We start from the raw sequence: 19321 nt of genomic DNA on the forward strand, positions 1-19321 counted from the left end.
TGGGATAGCAATACTCAAAGATGCCCAGAAAAGATACACAGTTTTATATAGAATCACAGCTCAAATCTTTGAATAAGATGTAATTGAATGCCTTGTCAGACATCACAACAAATAAAGTAGACTGGTCTAACCAAGTCCATTTCCTCAAATAAGAATTCCTCTAAGTGTGGGCCAGACACCTTAAAGTATCAGGAGATCAAAACTATTTTTATAATGCTAGTAACATTATATGTCTTTTTTACTCTCATTTTCACTCTGCATTCACAAGTGTGTGGAGTACAAAAAGTTCATTAAGATGGATTCAGATTCCACATTGATATTAACCTTTAGGAAACTAACACTCGTTAAGTTTCAGTGTAGTTCCAAAGAAAAATACTTGTCATTATATGAATAAAATATTGGACCAGATTTTTCTTCATACTTTTACAATAAAGCAACATATTATAAAATATAATGCAGGAACAGGTATGAAAATCCAATTGTCTTGTATTCAGGCTTTATTTATTTATTTATTCATTTTGAGACAGAGTCGCCCTCTTGCCCAGGCTGGAGTGCAATGGCACCATCTCGGCTCACTACAACCTCCACCCACAGGGTTCAAGTGATTCTCCTGCCTCAGCCTCCTGAGTAGCTGGGATTACAGGCAACTGCCACCACGCCTGTCTAATTTTTGTATTTTTTAGTAGAGATGGGGTTTCACCATGTTCATCAGGCTGGTCTCAATCTCCTGACCTCAGGTGATCTGCCTGCCTCAGCCTGCCAAACTGCAGGGATTACAGGCGTGAGTCACTGCGACCGGCCTATTCAGCCTTTCTTAAAGAGATTTTTGAAACTGTAAAATAACATCACTCTTCTCATTTATATTTTTCTCTTGGTTAATATTTTTAAATAAAATAAGTTATTTCCATTAATTTGCATTAGATTTATTTATATTGATAATAATTATAATAAGGTTATACTAATTTAGTTATTGATACTATGAAATAATTTTAAAATAAATATTATGCATTTTTCTCACTTTTAGTTTCTACTATGTAGGTATTAACACATAATCAAAACTGTTTTGAGAAATCTTTGGTACTTTTGAGAGTAAATGGATTTTTAGACCAAAATGTTGAGAACCCCAGCACTAAATGAAGCAAATCTGATCTGAAAATAATAACAGCATATGTCTATATACCATATTTTAAGACATTTTTTAAAAATAAGTTACAAAGAAAGATAATGATCTAGAGACAACACCAACGAACCCCTTTTCATTTTGTTTTCAACTGGCACACGTTGAAGTAGAAAAGGTAAAATCTCATTCTTAAGTGACTTTGTATAAATTTTGTAGTTACCCACATTAAAGGGATTTCATCAGATACTGCAAAACATCACTTGAACCTACAAACAGCTAAATGTAACCATTTTGTTTCCTTAAATCAAGAACTTTTAATGGACTTTGGAACTATTTCTGTTAACCTAACATTGATCATGACTCAGTTCCAAATAGAAAATGTAATGAAAGACTGACCTCTTATTTAAGTAACAAATTATTCTACTGAGAATAAAACATGAAAAATCAGCACAAAACTATGAGTTACACTGTTCCAACATGTGTATATGTGTATTGTCAAACTGTGACTGTATTATGTTTGCACAAATGAACTACTTTTATTACTTTTATCTCCTAGAATTACCTCAATGTTAAAGTTCACACACACGTACACACACACACACACAGAGGCATAATTATATGCTGCTGTATATTGCTTTAAGAATTAGAATTGGTATCAGAGTTATCTAGTTTAAAAAAAAAAATTAGTAAGAGTTTCAAAATACCTATGCTACTTGAATTTCTGCCCCTGGGTTATTAAATGATATTGAAACAATTATGCCATGACTCCTGCTATATAAAAGCTATAATACTCTTTTATCTCATTATTATTTAAATGTTAAATGCTCTATTATAGAGGTAAATTGGGTTTAAAATAGAATGTTTCAAGCAGAAGAGAAAAAAACATAAGGTTAAACAGAGTGAGGAATCAGAGCTTCAATTTGTGATATGAAGCTTGCTAGGGCATGGATTGTTCTTTTGATATACTAAGAAGGACCCTCTGGCATGCCCTATAGAGAATAAATATACTGATCTGAAACAAAAATGTAAAACAGCTGCTAAGTGACAGAGGAAATGTGCATTGGATCACCAGACTGTCATAAATATTGCATTCTTAATCAGAAAGCATCTGTCTTTTCCTTTTTGACAATCTCTGCATTGTATTTAATCTGTACAGAATGCTTCTCCCAACAGGTGCAATGGTGTTTATAAATCTAAAACCTTATTTAAATGAAGCTTACAACTGGAGATGTTTCAATTAACAGGGCACTATTTTATGAGAAGGAATCATTCTAATATTTGGCAAATCCATGGATTGCGATGCATTTGTAAAAGTTAATTATTGGAAAATTAGAGTATAGATAGATACCAAGAAAAGCTAAAGATCAAAGGGACTTTAAGCAATTTTATGCAATACATTTGCATTCAGAGAAACTACAGGTAAAAGCCATTGGTGTCAAATGTGGAATAGCTTGAAATATTGGGGATAGATATTTAAAAATATATCATGTTTTATAGAGGTGTCCATAAAAATTGGCATATACAGACAGTCTCCAACTGTCTAGTTTATTTTCCTACGGTACAATTTTCCACCTATTATCATGATTCAGTTGTTGAAAATGAACATAATAGATCCATGATCAATCTTGCTGGACAAAATATATATAGATAAATAGTAATTTGAAGGTTTGCATTATAATCACCCAAATAAGTGTCAAATAGATAATTTCTTCAAAACCATGGATATAATAATAAAAATAGTTCTTTTAGAAAATATCACTTTGAAAGTGGAAGCAGCTATAAAATTATTCACTTTAACTCTTTTACTAAAATGGGTGTGGAGATAATGAGCTCATTCCCTACAGGGACCACACAGATACTATGAGTGACACAAGTCTGGTGAGACATATGACCCTTACTTGAGTATTCATCTCCTAGTCTTTGATAGAAACAAATGTTGAAGAAAATATTTTTCTTAACTGCACTGTTGGACAAACAACATGGCAGGCTAGTGAGCAGTGCCCAATTAGTTGACTGTTTCCGTGGAGAAAAAGTTTACAATATTTCAAGAAATTAAATTTTTCAATAATGTACAGGTCAAACAAAATATATTGATAGACTATCTCTTGCCCTTGGGCTTCCAATTTGCAATCTTTAGTACAATAGTTGAGAACATAGGCTTACTGTTAAACATATCTTAGATGAACATCTGTTTTGGCCATTTATTATCTTTATGATCTTGGATAAGCTACTAGCCTTTAAATTCCATTTCATTCTCAGCCTGAACACAGTTAATAATAAAAGCTAATTTATAGTGATGTTTTAAATAATAAATGATACAAGGGGTATAAAATACTTAGCATGGCAAGTACTCAATAAGTGGTAAATAAGCAATAAGTGGTAGATATTATGGGTTTGTTTTGTTGTTGTTTTTGTTGTTGTTGTTTTTGTTGTTTTTGTTTTGAGATAGTGTCTCACTCTGTCACCCAGGCTGGAGTGCAGTGGTGTGATCTTGGCTCACTGCAACCTCTGCCTCCAGGACTCCAGCAATCCTCCCATCACAGCCCTCCTAAGCCCCCAGTAGCTGGGACTATAGGCGCCTGCAAACACAGCCAGCTAATTTTTGTATTATTTTGCAGAAACAAGGTTTCACCGTATTGCCCAGGTATCGAACTTCTGGGCTCAAGCAATCTGCCCGTCTCGGCTTCCTAAAGTGCTGGGACTACAGGCATGAACCATTGCACCTATCCTTATTTTGTTTTTAATAAGATACAGATTTTTTTTAAAAAAAGCAGAGGCCCAGAAACCAATGTAACTGGGCCATTAACATGAAGGGATTTAAAATTTCAGGCCTCCTAATTCCAAATCCACCAATCTATTTTCCATATATATTTGTAACTGCAACTTCATATAAAAGCTCTAATTTCCTTACCTGCTTTACTAATTGGCATAGGACAAATACTTTTTACATCATGGGTAAAACCTTTTTTTAATATTTAAAATTTCTCTTAATAGCTGTATACCAATATCAATTATAGGTTAACACAGAAAGCAAAGGTTACTCTGTTCCTCAGAGAGTTCATACAAAATTATTTCATCTCAAGCATTCACATTTTGTAAGGGACAAATCCATTTTAAAAATTCTTCCACTAAAGCAGTATCAACAAGGTCATTTGTTATAAAGCATAGGGGATTCTATTTTAATTACTTTTTTGGAGATAAATTATACAAATTATTTTGATGGTGTGAGTTAGATATTCTGGGTGTAATTTGAAAAACTGATTGACTCCTTCAGACTAAGCCAGTTCTGGTAGATAGACTTTAGCCTTAGGATAATATGGTTCTTCTTAGAACTTCACTGGTCCCTGTTTCAAAATCTTCTCCCTATTAACACCTCAGATCCTCCAGTTGATCCTCATCAAATTCCACCTCTTCAGCCTGATAAACTTGTTTTCCTCAACAATTAACAAACTCCTGCCTTCTATTGATGTGTTCATATCTAAAAAGTTTAGAAATTATCACATTCATATGTTGTACTTACAATCAGACAATAATAACTGCAATAATGGGGTCTTCTTATCTGCTCAAGCTTAGCTAAACCCTCTACATGCATAGTCTCATGTAATCCTCACCACAGCTCTATAGATTCCATAAATATACCAAAGTACTTCATTTGTAAAATCATTTTGAAAGATGTTAAATAATTTGTCTAGTAAGTGTCAGAGTCAGGGCTTCCGTCTCATTCCCAAGGCTATACTATTCTCCCTAAATTCTTGTCTTAAAACTAAACCAAGATGAATTAGACACATAATAAATAAGAATTAAAATATTTTCTGTGTGGTTGCAGAGAAACATAAAGCCAAATATTACTCAACACTGTTAATAATTAAGATGTTGCATATCCGAAGTTGAGCTAATACAAACCTAATTTATGCACCCCTTCTGAGGAACATTTATATTTGAAGAGCAAGGCAGGTTTTACTGTACTTTCCAGCCATTATGTTGTTAATGCAATAATTACCTCAAGCAAGCCACTCTAGAGGTTTTCAAATAGCTCCGAATAATGCATAAATGATTTGTAAATGAAGGTGAAATGTCCCAACAGGGTTAGATCCACAGAGAAACAGTTTCCTGAGACATAATTCTGAGAAAGATTAGAAGGACTGAAGTCCAAAAGATGGATGAACAGAGACTTAATTAAGGTGAATCATGCTTTTGTGATATTCTTTGGAAAAAAATCCTTCCATCCTCACAAAAAAAGTGCTATCTTTTCTAAGCAGGTAAACTATTGACAAACTTTGGGTAGCTAATCCACAAGACTCATATTAACATACAGAACATGAAGTGCATTTTCCTTTGGGCAAGGAAAGGAGAATCTATTGCACATGTCATCTGTTTCTGTGAATACTGAAGATTACAATTATGTTTTGATGTTAATCCAACTACTGCAAATTTCTTGTTGCAGAGCACCATGTGAAAATGTGAGTGACAGTATAAATCTTTTTAAATTGAATTCAACACTTTTCAAAAGAGCTGATGTTTTCAAATACTATTGCAAAGCCTCTGAAAAGCAAGAATAACTCTCTAAATGAAGCCTCTTTTCTATAGTGAACTATTTGATATGAAAATTGAATAGCCAGGATAAAACCAAATTCTGCAGGTCTGCTCTATTGTGTGTGTGTGTTTTGCATTTTTTAGAAACAATCACCTCCAATGCTTTGATGTCCTCATAAGCAAACTGCACGATGGGAACTCCAAGATGGTTGATGAAATAATCAGCATCACCTTGTATCTGTATAGAACTGATATTGGTTTCTGGGCACTGAGCTCTTCTGGTACAGTTGAAATTATTTTTCTGAAAAACATAATTTAAATTGTTAACACATACTATGCTTCCCAGGTCATCCCTAAATAAGTACTACTCAAAACACGGTCCACAGATCAGCAGCATCAATGTCGCCCTGGAGATCGTTAAAAATGCAAATGCTTAGGCTCCACACTGTCCTACCTAATGGGTGGTAGAGCCCAGGAATCTGCATTGTAACTCTCCTCTTTGATTCTGACGCTCACTGAAGCATAACTAGCACTGGCCAGAATTCAAGCTTTGCTTGCTGTTGTTGCTTCAAAAGCATTTTTTATCATAGGTTTAATTTGAACTCTGATGACTCTGACAATATTTAAAAGAATGTTGAGTCTCTAAAAAGGTGTAGCATTTTGTTTTTTTATTAAGTTTTCCCACAAACTTAAAGAATGCGTTGTAGGGTATAATTCTGTTCTTCTTAAAATGTTTATTAAAAACTAGAGAAGAGGCCAGGCATGGTGGCTCACTTCTGTAATCCCAGCACTCTGGGAGGCTGAGGCAGGCGGGTCACCTGAGGTCAAGAGTTTGAGACCAGCCTGGTCAACATGGTGAAACCTCGTCTCTGCTAAAAATACAAAAATTAGCCGGGTATGGTGGCAGGTGCTTGTAATTCCAGCTATTCAGGAGGATGAGGCAGGAGACTTGTTTGAACCCAGGAGGCAGAGGTTGCAGTGAGCTGAGAGTGCACCATTGCACTCCAGGCTGGGCAACAAGAGCAAGGCTCTATCTCAATAAATAACAAGTAAATAAATAAAAATAAAATCTAGAGAAGAAATTTTCTCCATTTCTTCCTGAAAGCATATTCCTAGATGTTTTAAGGTTATAGGCCAACAACTACAGTGGATCATAGTGAACCACACAGCTAAGTGCAAGATCTGGGTAATATAAGATGATATAGGCTATTATTTCTTAAACTAAGAGTTGGCTGGCATGCAAAACAAATGACAGTAGCTTTACAAAAATAAAACAAACATCTAAAACAAACTAAAGGTCTTTTAATTAATATTTATTAAAATGTATTTTTTAACACATTTCTCAAAAATCTGAGATGCAGTGGCCTCAACTATGAAACGTGGAAAACTACCAATCTCCAGGGCAGTTGTGAGAAAATGAGGCAATAAATATATGAACAGCACATGTGGTAACAGGCACATAAAGTATGTACGCAATCCATGTTTGTCTTTGAGTCAAGACATCCATTTTTCAACCTCTCATGCTTCTTTGGCATGACATAATTTCAAAAATACTTTCAAATATAATGTATAGAAAATAAAACTGGAAAATAAGACTCAAGCTCTACAGGGGAGATAGATGTCCCTGTATTTAACAGGGATGATTAAATTTAAAAACAGAAGCAAGTGGCCTTGCTAGAGTGAGAAAGAGCAGCCACGTGCATTCTTGGAAAAAGCAGCTCCACAAACATTTGCTTTACATCCTGAGTCAGAACAGTTCCTGTAACCAGACATAAGAGAAACGAGCTGGAAACCGCCCCTCACCAGCCCTTTGAAAGAAAAGTTTGACACAGAGTTCTCGTTTGGGGCATAGAAAACACCCAATCAAAAGTTTGACAGAGATTTCTGGGGGCATAGAAAACACCCAATCACTACTCTACTATTTTGACCAATCAGAACTAAACAAGTTTGAATCCTTCATTTGCATAAACAGGCCTGATTGAGAAGTGAGCGGGTAGTTTTCCCTATTTAAGCTAGACCGTCCCTTTGTTCTTCAGAAAACACGCTTTCACTTATACTAAAATCTGTGCCTCCCTAGTCTAGAGATTGTTGTTTTAATAGTAAATAAAGCTCCCCACTTTTCCTTTGCAGATCATCTCGTCTTTTGCTAACATTTATCAAAAAACTGGAAAATACGTGGTGTAATATTAAGAAAATTAGTTATTCCAACTTTTTTCAACTACAGTGCTAGATGTTATAAACATATAATAATGTTTCAATAACTAGTTTCTTTGAAGATCTAATGGAAAGATCTTTGCAACAAAATTAAACATCAATTAAAATGGAAAGTCAGTAAGAACCTTTACAAGCAAGTCAGGGTTTCAGTTTACAGACAAGGCAGTGTTTCTGTCTAATGTGTTTACAACTATCTTGACTGATTAACCACTTTGGAAATAGAAAAATAATGTTTTTACCATACAGTCTAATCAGTAGCAACTTAATCCTTTTTATGGTGACCCCCACCCCTCACCACCGATTGGCTTCTTTCCAAAGCTGAATTTTTCGAAAAGGGGGTAATCCTTTTTCACTTTCTGACACATTCCTCTGGCTTAAGACTCCTGGGGTTTCATTGTAAGCTGGGACAGTATAGGGAGGGTCTTGAATTGTCCCAAAGAAGAGCTAGTCTTAAGCACTAGATCATGAAAAACAAACTACTTTGTATCATGTTATAAATCCCAAGCACCTCTGGAGGTATTTGTTTAGCTAGATTTTTGTTGTTGTTGTTGTTTGTTTTTAAATTGAATTTGAATGCCTAGGGGAGGCAAGACATTGATTAACATCCATCACTAGTGCCTCACATTCAGCCTGCTCTACTCATTCAGGTTTACTGAATAGGGCCAGAGGCCTTTGAATTTGCAAAACCGAGATTGTTGCACTATTTTATGTCATTAAATGAGGATATGATAAGATCTGGTTTTTACTTTCTCCAGATGCCTGACTAATGAAAGTAAAAATCATTTTTAAATGACCTTTCTCTTTAATGAAGTAACATGTATCTCTTTTCAAGACAGCAAAAGCATCCTTATCAACATAAATGAAAATATAGTTTGGCTTCAACTTCATTTTACATACGTTATTTCTTAACATCCACAAATGCTCAGCCACTTCCCTTAGATCGAAATTTTTTTTTCTCACCAGAAAAATGGCACAGTCAAAAATTAACAATTTCAAATTCTACAATATATGCCTATTAAAATTATGTTTTAAAAAATAAACGTTGTATTTAAGTTTAACATCTGATATTTTCATTGTCAGTTAGTTACATAAACATTTAGTTACATAATAGCTGCCCTCTGACAAAAGGTGTTTCTCACATATGCGTGTTTCTAAGATTGCACAAATGACCCCACTCCAATCAATCCCTGCAATTCTTATTTTTATTTTCAAGATGAAGTCTCACTATGTTGCCAAATGTTGCCAAGGCTGAGCTTGACATTCTGCGTTTCAGCAATCCTACCTTAGCCTCCTGAACAGCTGGGACTACTGGGCCCAGCTACTGGCAACATTTGTTTACTCTAACAGTTACATAGAGCACAGTTCTGGCTTAGCCTTAGCCTGTTATTTTTGAAGCCACTGTGAGTTCTCTTCTAGTCTCTCTGTTCTTGCTATAGCTACTATTGTGTCTGGAATTGGTGGGTTCTTGGTCTCACTGACTTCAAGAATGAAACTGCGGACCCTCCCGGTGAGTGTTACAGTTCTTAAAAATGGTAGTCCAGAATGTGTTCCTTCTGGCGGGTTCATGGTCTCGCAGACTTCAAGAGTGAAGGTGCAGACCCTCATGATGAGTGTTACAGCTCATAAAGGCCACTGTGAACCCAAAGAGTGAACAGTGGCAACATTTATTGTACACAGTTAAATAACAAAGAAGGGATCCCCAGCAGGTTGTCAGTGGCTGGCTCAGGCAGACTGCCTTTATTCCCTTATCTGGCCCCACCCACATCCTGCTGGTTGGTCCATTTTACAGAGAGCTGATTGGTCCATTTTACAGAGTGTTGATTGGTCCGTTTTGACAGAGTGCTGATAGGTGCGTTTACTATCCCTGAGCTAGACACAGAGTGCTAGACAGAAAAGTCCGGGAAGTCCTCACTAGGTTAGCTAGATACAGAGTACTGATTGGTGTATTAACAAACTTTGAGCTAGACACAGGGTGCTGATTGGTGTATTTACAAACCCTGAGCTAGACACACAGTGCTGACCGGTGTATTGACAAACCCTGAGCTAGACACAGAGTGCTGACTAGTGCATTTACAATACCTGAGCTAGACACAGAGTGCTAGATGGAAAAGTTCTCCAAGTCCCCACTAGGTTAGCTAGATACAGAGTACCGATTGGTGTATTTACAAACCTTGAGCTAGTCACAGAGTACTGATTGGTGTGTTTACAATCCCTTAGCTAGACATAAAGGTTCTCCAAGTCCCTACTAGACTCAGGGGCCCAGCTGGCTGCACCTAGTGGATCCCGCATCAGGGCTGCAGGCCAAGTTGCCCACCAGTCCCGCACCCTGTGCCTGCACTCCTCAACCCTTGGATGGCTGATGGGATTGGGCACCACAACGCAGGGGGAGGCACTCGTCGGGGAGGCTGGGGCCACGGAGGTACCCACGGCAGAGTGGAGGGGCTCAGATATGGCGGGCTGCAGGTCCCGAGCTCTGTCCCGCAGGGAGGCAGCTGAGGCCCTCCGAGAACTCAAGAGCAGTGCATGAGGGCTGGCAGTGCTGGAGGACCCAGCGCAACCTCCGCAGCTGCTGGGCTGGGTGCTAAGCCCCTCACTGCCCTGGGCGAGCAGTGCCAGCCTGCTGCTCCAAGTGGGGGCCTGAGGAGCCTGCGCCCGTGCCCATTGGAACTCACGCTGGCCTGTGAGTGCCGCGCATGGCCCTGGTTCCCACCTGCGCCTCTCCCTCCACACATCCTAGCAAGTAGAGGGAGCCAACTCCAGACTCGGCCAGCCCAGTGAGTGGCTCCCACAGCACAGTGGCAGGCTGAAGGGCTCCTCAAGCACTGCCAGAGCGGATGCCCAGGTGGAGGAGGCACCGAGAGTGAGGGCTGCCAGCACATTGTCACCTCTCACTATTGATAAGTGACAAAGTGCTAGCAGCCCTCACTCTCGGGGCCTCCTCGGCCTCAGTGTCCACTCTGGCCACGCTTGAGGGGTCCTTCCATCTGCCACAGCACCGTGGGAGCCCCCTCTGGGATGACTGGGACCGGAGCCTCCTCCTTGTGCTTGTGGGGAGGTGTGGAGGGAGAGGCGCCAGTGGGAACCAGGGCTGTGCTCGCGGGCCAGTGTGAGTTCCTGCTGGCGCGGGCTCGGCGAGCCCTGCACACGGAGCAGCCGCCCTGCACCGACGGCCCAGGGCAGTGAGGGGCTTAGCACCCAGGCCACCAGCTGCGGCGGTTGTGCCGGGTCCCCCAGCAGTGCCAGCCTGCCGGCACTGTACTCAAATTCTCGCGAGGGGTTTGGCTGCCTCCCGGCGGGGCAGGCTGGGGACCTGCAGCCCGACATGTCTGAGCTCCTTCCCCTGCAGTGGGCTTCCTCGCGGCCTGAGCCTCCCAGACGGGCACCACCCCCTGCTCCCTGGCACCCGATCCCATGGACGGCCCAAGGGCTGAAGAGTGCAGGCGTGGCTCGGGACTGGTGGACAGCTCCACCTGCAGCCCTGGTGCAGGATTCAGCTGGCTTCCTGAACTGGATGGGGAGGTGGAGAACTTTTATATCTAGCCAGAGGATCCTATGTGCACCAATCAGCGCTCGGGGTTTGTAAATACACCAATTAGCACTCTGTCTAGCTCAGGGTTTGTGAATACACCAATTGGTACTCTGTATCCAGCTAACCTAGTGGAGACTTGGAGGACTAGCACTCTGTGACTCTGTGTCTAGCTCAAGGATTGTAAATGCACCAATCAGTACTCTGTGTCTAGCTCAAAGTTTGTAAAGGCACCAGTTGGTACTCTGTATCTAGCTAACTCTGTATCTAGCTAACTAGCACTCTGTGACTCTGTGTCTAACTCAAGGATTGCAACGGTACCAATCAGCACTCTGTCAAAATGGACCAATCGGCTCTCTGTAAAGTGGACCAATCAGCTCTCTGTAAAATGGACCAATCAGCAGGATGTGGGTGGGGCCAGATAAGGGAATGAAAGCAGGCAGCCCTAACCAGCCAGTGCCAACCCTCTGGGGTCCCTTTCCACATTGTGGAAGCTTTGTTCTTTTGTTCTTTACTCTAAATCTTGTTGCTGCTCACTCTTTGGGTCCACGCTGCTCTTATGAGTTGTAACACTCACCCTGAAGGTCTGTAGCTTGACTCCTGAAGCCAGCGAGACCACGAACCCACCAGGAAGAACAACTCCAAACGCGCTGCCTTTAAGAGCTATAATACTCACCACGGAGGTTTGCAGCTTCACTCCTGACAGCGAGACCATGAACCCACCAGAAGGATGAAGCTCTAGACACATCTGAATATCTGAAGGAACAAACTCCAGACACACCATGTTTAAGAACTGTAACACTCACCACGAGGGTCCACGGCTTCATTCTTGAAGTCAGTGAGACCAAGAACCCACCAATTCCCGACACACTATTACATAGCTTCAGTATTTTCATTGCATTCCATTTCCATGGTTTCCTTTAAGTACATATTTACATGTTTTGTATTGTTCAGGTAAATCAAAAGGGCAGCATTCAGCTTTCAAGGTTACACTCCCCCAAATATTTCTGCATTCTTTCTACTATAGTTTGCTCTGCCTTGCCTATTTATTTAAAAGTCTAATTTTTTTTTCCTAAAGGTTTATATTGCTGCCTCTGCCATACAAAAACTTTTTTGGGGGCGGCGGCGGGGGCGGGGGCGGGGGTAAACCAACTAAGAAGGCAACAGAGTGAGCATTATCTAGAAATATCTTACAATTTTATTTTGAGGGTTAAGATCTATTAAACTACATATCTGATGCTACATGTGGACTATTTATGGAGAGGGGACAGCATACAGAAAAAAAGGGTTGCATGACCCATGCTGGGAGCACTTAACTTTTGAGTCGCCTCATGTCCTAAGCCCAAAGGGAGGGAAAATGCTTCAAGAAAGCCAAACCAAGATGGGGACTTCAGGGACAACACAGTTTCCTGAGGAATACTCCTGGAGCCTGTTTCTCACCTACTGAACCGAGTTTCTCTGATGGCCTTGCAGAGGACTTAATTCTCCATTCCCCCACCCCATCCCCACTCCACACACAACCTTCTCTCCTCCTCTCTCTTTGTCTACTTCATTCTTTACTTCCTTCTCTCACTAATTTAACCAGTGATGAGGGGAAGTAGTGATGAGGGGAAGTAGCATGTTACCCTCAAGCCTGTGTTCATTTTGTCTTTTCATGCTTTTGTTTCTAACTAGCTTCAAAGTTAAAAAGTCAGATAGCCCAAGTTGCCCAGATAACCCAAAAGCCAGGAACCCAATTTGCAGATTTGAGAAGTTTTTTTCCCCCAGGTCATTTTATCTAGGGATTTCCCTTAAGAGAAAAACATTCCTGGCATAGAAACACTATTCTCTAAATCTTCATTATCATTACTTTAAGGTAATGAATTTAAGGCCAAATTCACAGACCTGAAGTGATCGTAAATCTATATTCAATCCTAATGTGAATTGTTTTTCCTCACAGCACTTCAGTGGATTATGATAGATCCATGTGAGGTAACAGACATTGATCTACTAAACCCTCATAAGCATTAATGTCTGGGAGACAAGTAGGAAGAAATGTTAATTTTCTTCATTTTACTAGAAGTTAAGCACCATGGAAGATGGGAGGTTGGCAACAAATTTGTGCAGGTCAATTAATTTTTTAAATTTATTTACAAGGCTGAGTAAATGCATATTAAGAATTTCATCCAAGGAGTTCAAAATGCCTCATATTTAATGTTTGATAACAAGAATTTTTATTACAGTTCATAAAATGAGCAAGTTTAGGCAAGGACCATGGTTATGTCACTAGCTTAATTTTCCACCCACAAGTCAATAGAAGACCTGAAATGAAATCACTACCTCACTCCTAAATCTGCATGCTCTTTTCAAGTACAATTTTAAACTGAAAGGCAAAACTTCATAGCAAATGATCATGTAAGTGAGATAACAAAAAAATAAGTCAATATTTGCATTAGTTAAATAGTGATGCCAGGACACATTGACCAGTTTCTAAAAGTATTTAAAAAATCTGTTTAATAATTCAAATGTTTTATTTCCCCACATTCTGCTTTCTCCTGCGTACATAAGCATTTACATGCATAGGAAATCTAAGTTGATTATTTACTTGAACGGCAAGAAAAGTGTAACGCTCAAAATAAAAATGCCATAGTCTATATACCATAATAAAATTAAGTCACTTTCATTTCAGTTATAGTTTTGTAAGTTCAATTTTGTAGAAATAATTTATTTCACTGTTTTTCCTGGTTTTTACAGTATACTAATGTACCAATTATTACAATGATACCAATGATGTTTAAAAAATGATTTTTTGCTATAGGGCAGTGTGATGGTTAATTTTAAGTGTCAACTTGGCTGGGCCATGGGATGCCCAGATATTTGGTCAAACATCATTCTGAGTGTGTCTATGAGAGTGTTATTAGATGAAATTAACATTGAATTGACAGGCCGAGGAAAGCAGATTGCCCTCCTCAATGTGGACGCCCCTCATCTCATCAGCTGAAGACCGGAATGACCTTCCCACGAGAAAGGGGAGTGGGAGAACTCCTTCTGTCTGACCGCCTTGAACCAGAACATTGGTCTTTTCCTTTCTTTGGTTCAGAATCCCCCAGAAATAAGCTTTATAAGGGTGTCAAGCCTGTTGGCTTTTGGACTGAAACTTAATAGCTTTCCTGGTGCTCAGACCTTCAAACTCAGACTAGTACTACACTACTGTCTCTCTTAGTTCTGTATCTTTCCAACCGCAGATCTCTGGGCTTGTCAGCCATCATAACTTGGTGAGCCAAATTCTTATAATAAATATCCTTATATGTACAAATACACACACACACACACACACAAATTCATATAGTTATAGATTACCATGTAATTATATGTTATTAATGTATTTATATATTAAGAGTGTATGTGTGTGTATGTGTGTATTGGTTAGTCTGGGCAGCTATAACCGAATGCCATAACAGGTGGCTTAAACAACAGAAATATATCTTTAATGACTCTGGAGGCTGGGAAGTTCATCAAGGTGCCATCACGGTAAGTTCTAGAGAAGGCCTTCTTCCTGGTTTGCAGATGCCAGTTTTCCCATGGTATCCTTACATGATGACGAGCAGAAAAAGAGAGAGATCTTGTATCTACCTCTCTTTTTATAAGGGCATTAATGTCATTCACTGGGGCTCCATCCTCATGACCTATGTACTTTCCAAAGGCTCAACCTGCAGATAACATCAACATGTTATTTTGTCTTCAACGTATTAATTTTGAGGGGACACAAACATTTAGTCTATAGCAAGATAGATCCTATTGATTTTGTTTCTTTCGGGAACTCTGACTAACATAAGCAGTCTTAGATGATAGGTAGGTCACCTTTTTGTTTGTTAAGAAATGTTCATTAAAACTAGTGAAAAATTAAACTTTAATTTCTAACTAATGGTAGTGAGGAGAATTGTGTTATTTGGTTAGCTGGAGGTAATTTGACAAAATTTTGTTATAACATTTTTAGTTTAGAACTTTATAGATGTGGTCCTGGGCAATGTGAACATGTAAACAATTGAAGGATCATGGATAAATCATTACATTTGAAACTGAGAAAACAACCTAAAGATCCTAATGCCCAAGGGTTCTTATCCCGAGATCCACAGAAAGAATTTAAGATCTGTGAACTTGGTGAGCCAGAAGAAGAAGAAGAAAAAAAGCATATTTATTTTAACTTGCTTCTAACTGAAATGCAACATTCCATTCAATTATGAAATAGGCCAGGAACCGAATAACATTTGTTACAATATTAGTAGCACTTGTAACATTGTAACCAAATAAAATCAGATGTTTTCGTATCATATTTCAGTTATTGCCAAAACATTGAAATATCAATTGAAATTATCGCTAATTTGGACCTATTGCAGTTATAAGACACTTTGCTGACTTTTGTCATTTAATGTGTTAATTTTAAAAAGCCTATATATTGCAAAAATGCAAATATGTTACTTAGGTAATTGCAGTTTAATATCATTGCTTTCCTTGTAACCCTGTGCATTTTAACTGAAGCATTTAAAACACAATTTTTGAGACTGGGTCTATGTAGGACTTAGCAGCTTGCCAAAATAGCCCACAGCAGGGAAACTCTCCTAGCAAAATAGAGTGTTTTGCAAATTAGAAAATTAAGGCCTCCAAATTAATAGAATTGAGATTTAATCCCAGAACTTTTCACTTGAAACGCAATGCTCTTTTTTATGTATTATATTGATATATCCAGCTCACAAACTACATTAATGCATGGGAATTAAACTACTTCTAAATTTGTCCTTTTTAGGATTCCATGGGTCTTTTTAAATTTTTATCATATTGCATCACCAGATCTAGTTGTAACAAACTATACATCTATAATTTTTGTCAATATTTATTCACTGTGTGTGCCATGTATTCTTCATTTATTTAACTAGTATTTTTATGCCAACATGTGAACCCAGTACCCCATATTGAATGATGCATTACAGATATCTTCTAATAATCTTTGATAGGAAATAAGAGGTTATGATTACTGACTTTTTCTCCTATTGTATACTAGAAGTTTCTTTAAGTTATTCTAAATGCCAACATCTAATGAGCTTCTCATAAACAAAATATCTCCAAAATAGTAAAAAAAAAAATTAAAAATTAATATATATAACTTGCAATGCCTTTATTAAAGATTAAATTGGGTACAAGAAGAAAACCAGATTTCATCTTATCATAAAATAGAAATTTTCAGGGCCAGGCATGGTGGCTCACACCTGTAATCCCAGCACTTTGGGAGGCCAAGGCAGGTAGATTACTTGAGGTCAGGAGTTCGAGACCAGCCTTGCCAGCATGGCGAAACTGTGTCTCTACCAAAAATACAAAAATTAGCGGAGTGTAAAGACACACACCTGTAGTCCCATCTACTTGGGAGGTAGAGGCAGGAGGATTGCTTGAATGCAGGAGGCGGAGCTTGCAGTGAGCCGAGATCATGCCGCTGCACTCTAGCCTGGGTGACAGAGTGAGGAGAAAAATTCAACCCATAATATGGGTTTTTCAAAACCTCCAATTTCTCAGGGTTTCTTCAAAGATTTAAAACCTACTTACTGGATGTTAACAAAAAGTATTTTCAGCTTTAGTGAAAAATTGCTCATCTTCTATTCTACATAAGTAGCATTGCCAAATTGAAAAACACCCTCTCGTTCTTATCTCTCTTCTGTTAATTTATACAACCTTAATCTTGTTATCAGATATAGAAAAATGTTCTTTTATATTTGAAATACTTTTTATTAGATTTAAAATTTCATTATGCACTAATGAGTGCTTTAAAGATCAATCTCTAAGAGAAAAATAGAGAAACACCAAAATATTTGCTCTTATTTTTTCTCCAACTTCTAGCTGGTATCTTCTTCTCTACTCTCTCAACAACCGACCTTCATTTCCTCTTCCTCTTCTCTGACCAATTTAAGATCCCTCACCAGTAGTCACAAGATGGAAGAAGAAAGATTTCTTCATTTTTTCTCTCTCCACTTTAGGCTTTGTGTAACAATAAAAACAGGGTTTGTTCTTTTAAAACATTAGAAAATATTCATAATTCAACCAAACTGTTGCATCTAAGTAAAAACCGCCACTAAAGTAATAAAATAGTACCTACTCTACAGTATCTTACACCACAATAATTCCAGATGAATCCCTCTTTAAAATGTAAAAATCTAAATCATAAAATTGTGGTGGGAACAATGGAAGATAATTTTAACAACCTCAGAATGAAAAAGACTTGTTTGAATATGACACAGACCCAGAAGATAAAAAAAATTAATTAGTCCTACTACATAAAATTATAACTTTGTTCTGTATGATAAAAATTACCATACACAAACATAAATGAAAACCTGGAAAAATATTTACAAATTATTTCACAAATAGCTAGCTTCTATAATATACAAAAAAGAAGGATAAGCTGATATAAAAAATGAATGAGGAACTGATATTACTCAGAAAAATTATTATAAATGCCTTCATACATAAAAGACACATAAAGTGACTTTTATATTTATTCCCAAAAACCTTTGTCAAGTTTGTTTGAATATGGACTGTGTCTTGAAGGATGTGAGAAATCTGGTGCCTCATACTGGGGAAAAAAATTAATATGAATCCTACAAAATTTAAATAAGTTAGATTGCACACATATAATGAAATTATAGTCTTTGGAAAGAAAAATGAATCTGTTTACACACTGATAATGAACAATCTCCCAGATACATTTTTACATAAAAAATAATGTGCAGAGATATTCTGTAAGATAACATTTGCGTTTCAAACATTAAAAATGAAAGTCTGTATGCTCTAATACATACAAATGCCATTTGCCTCTGGGGAGAAATACTGGTGTGAGGAATGGGTTTAGAAGAAAAACTTTCCATTGTCTATTTGCTTATTACTTTTGTATTTCTGTGAATGAGGCACCTCTCCAAAAAATAAATGTTACTTTTTTTTTTTTTTTTTTTTTGAGGCAGAGTCTCGCTCTGTCACCCAGGCTGGAGCCGCGATCTCGGCTCACTGCAACCTCTGCCTCCCGGGCTCATGCCAGTCTCTTGCCTCAGCCTCCCGAGTAGCTGGGACTACAGGCGCCTGCCACCACATCTGGTTAATTTTTTCGTATGTTTAGTAGAGACAGGGTTTCACCGTGTTAGCCAGGATGGTCTTGATCTCCTGACCTCATGATCCACCCGCGTCAGACTCCCAAAGTGCTGGGATTACAGGCGTGAAATGTTACATTTTTAAAATTCCCTCTGAACTATACGTTATGTGTTCCCAATTCTAAGACTCCCTTGATTGTAAAATATAGTATGAAAAAAGACTTTAAAAGGACTTTTGTGGCCTGGCACGATGGCTCACGCCTGTAATTCCAGCCCTTTGGGAGACCAAGGGAGGTGGATCACCTGAGGTCAGGAGTTCAAGACCAGCCTGGCCCACATGGCAAAACCCCGTCTTTATTAAAAGTACAAAAATGTGCTGGGTGTGGTGGCATGCACCTGTAATGGGAGGTGAAGGTTGCAGTGAGCCAAGATTGCACCACTGCACTCTAGCTTGGGGGACAGAGAGAGATTCCCTCTCAAAAAAAAAAAAAAAAAAAAAAAAAGGCTTTTGTTTGGACATAGGGAATAAACAAACCATGTAACAGATATGGCCCAGTTTCTGAAATATTCACAATTGAAGAAATGCCTAATAGTGGAGAAATTGGGTATTTAGAGTTGTGAAATAGATTTGGGACCATCAAAAATGCATATACTACTGGGGAGAGAATAAATAAGATAAACTGCTACTTTTTTAGGAAAAACAGGATCTCTTACAGAGATTTGGGGAATGGTACAACAGCATGAGGCCTCTGCTGGGGTGAGGGACACTTAAATTGACAACCCAACTCACCAGCAGGACACCAGGAGAGAAGAAAGAGCCAA

General features: G+C 38.4%; 1 protein-coding gene across 1 annotated transcript in view; it reads right to left on the reverse strand.

Annotated features, from left to right (window-relative positions):
• The window catches only part of NAALADL2 (N-acetylated alpha-linked acidic dipeptidase like 2), a 971471-nt gene that overhangs the window by 231164 nt on the left and 720986 nt on the right, over positions 1–19321 (reverse strand). Inside the window, exon 10 of the mRNA XM_025377768.1 lies at positions 5808–5954. Coding sequence (XP_025233553.1) covers positions 5808–5954 — 147 coding nt within the window. The remainder of the gene's footprint in view (positions 1–5807; positions 5955–19321) is intronic.

The sequence above is a fragment of the Theropithecus gelada genome, chromosome 2 (assembly GCF_003255815.1).
Source record: "Theropithecus gelada isolate Dixy chromosome 2, Tgel_1.0, whole genome shotgun sequence".
Classification (NCBI taxonomy): domain Eukaryota; kingdom Metazoa; phylum Chordata; class Mammalia; order Primates; family Cercopithecidae; genus Theropithecus; species Theropithecus gelada.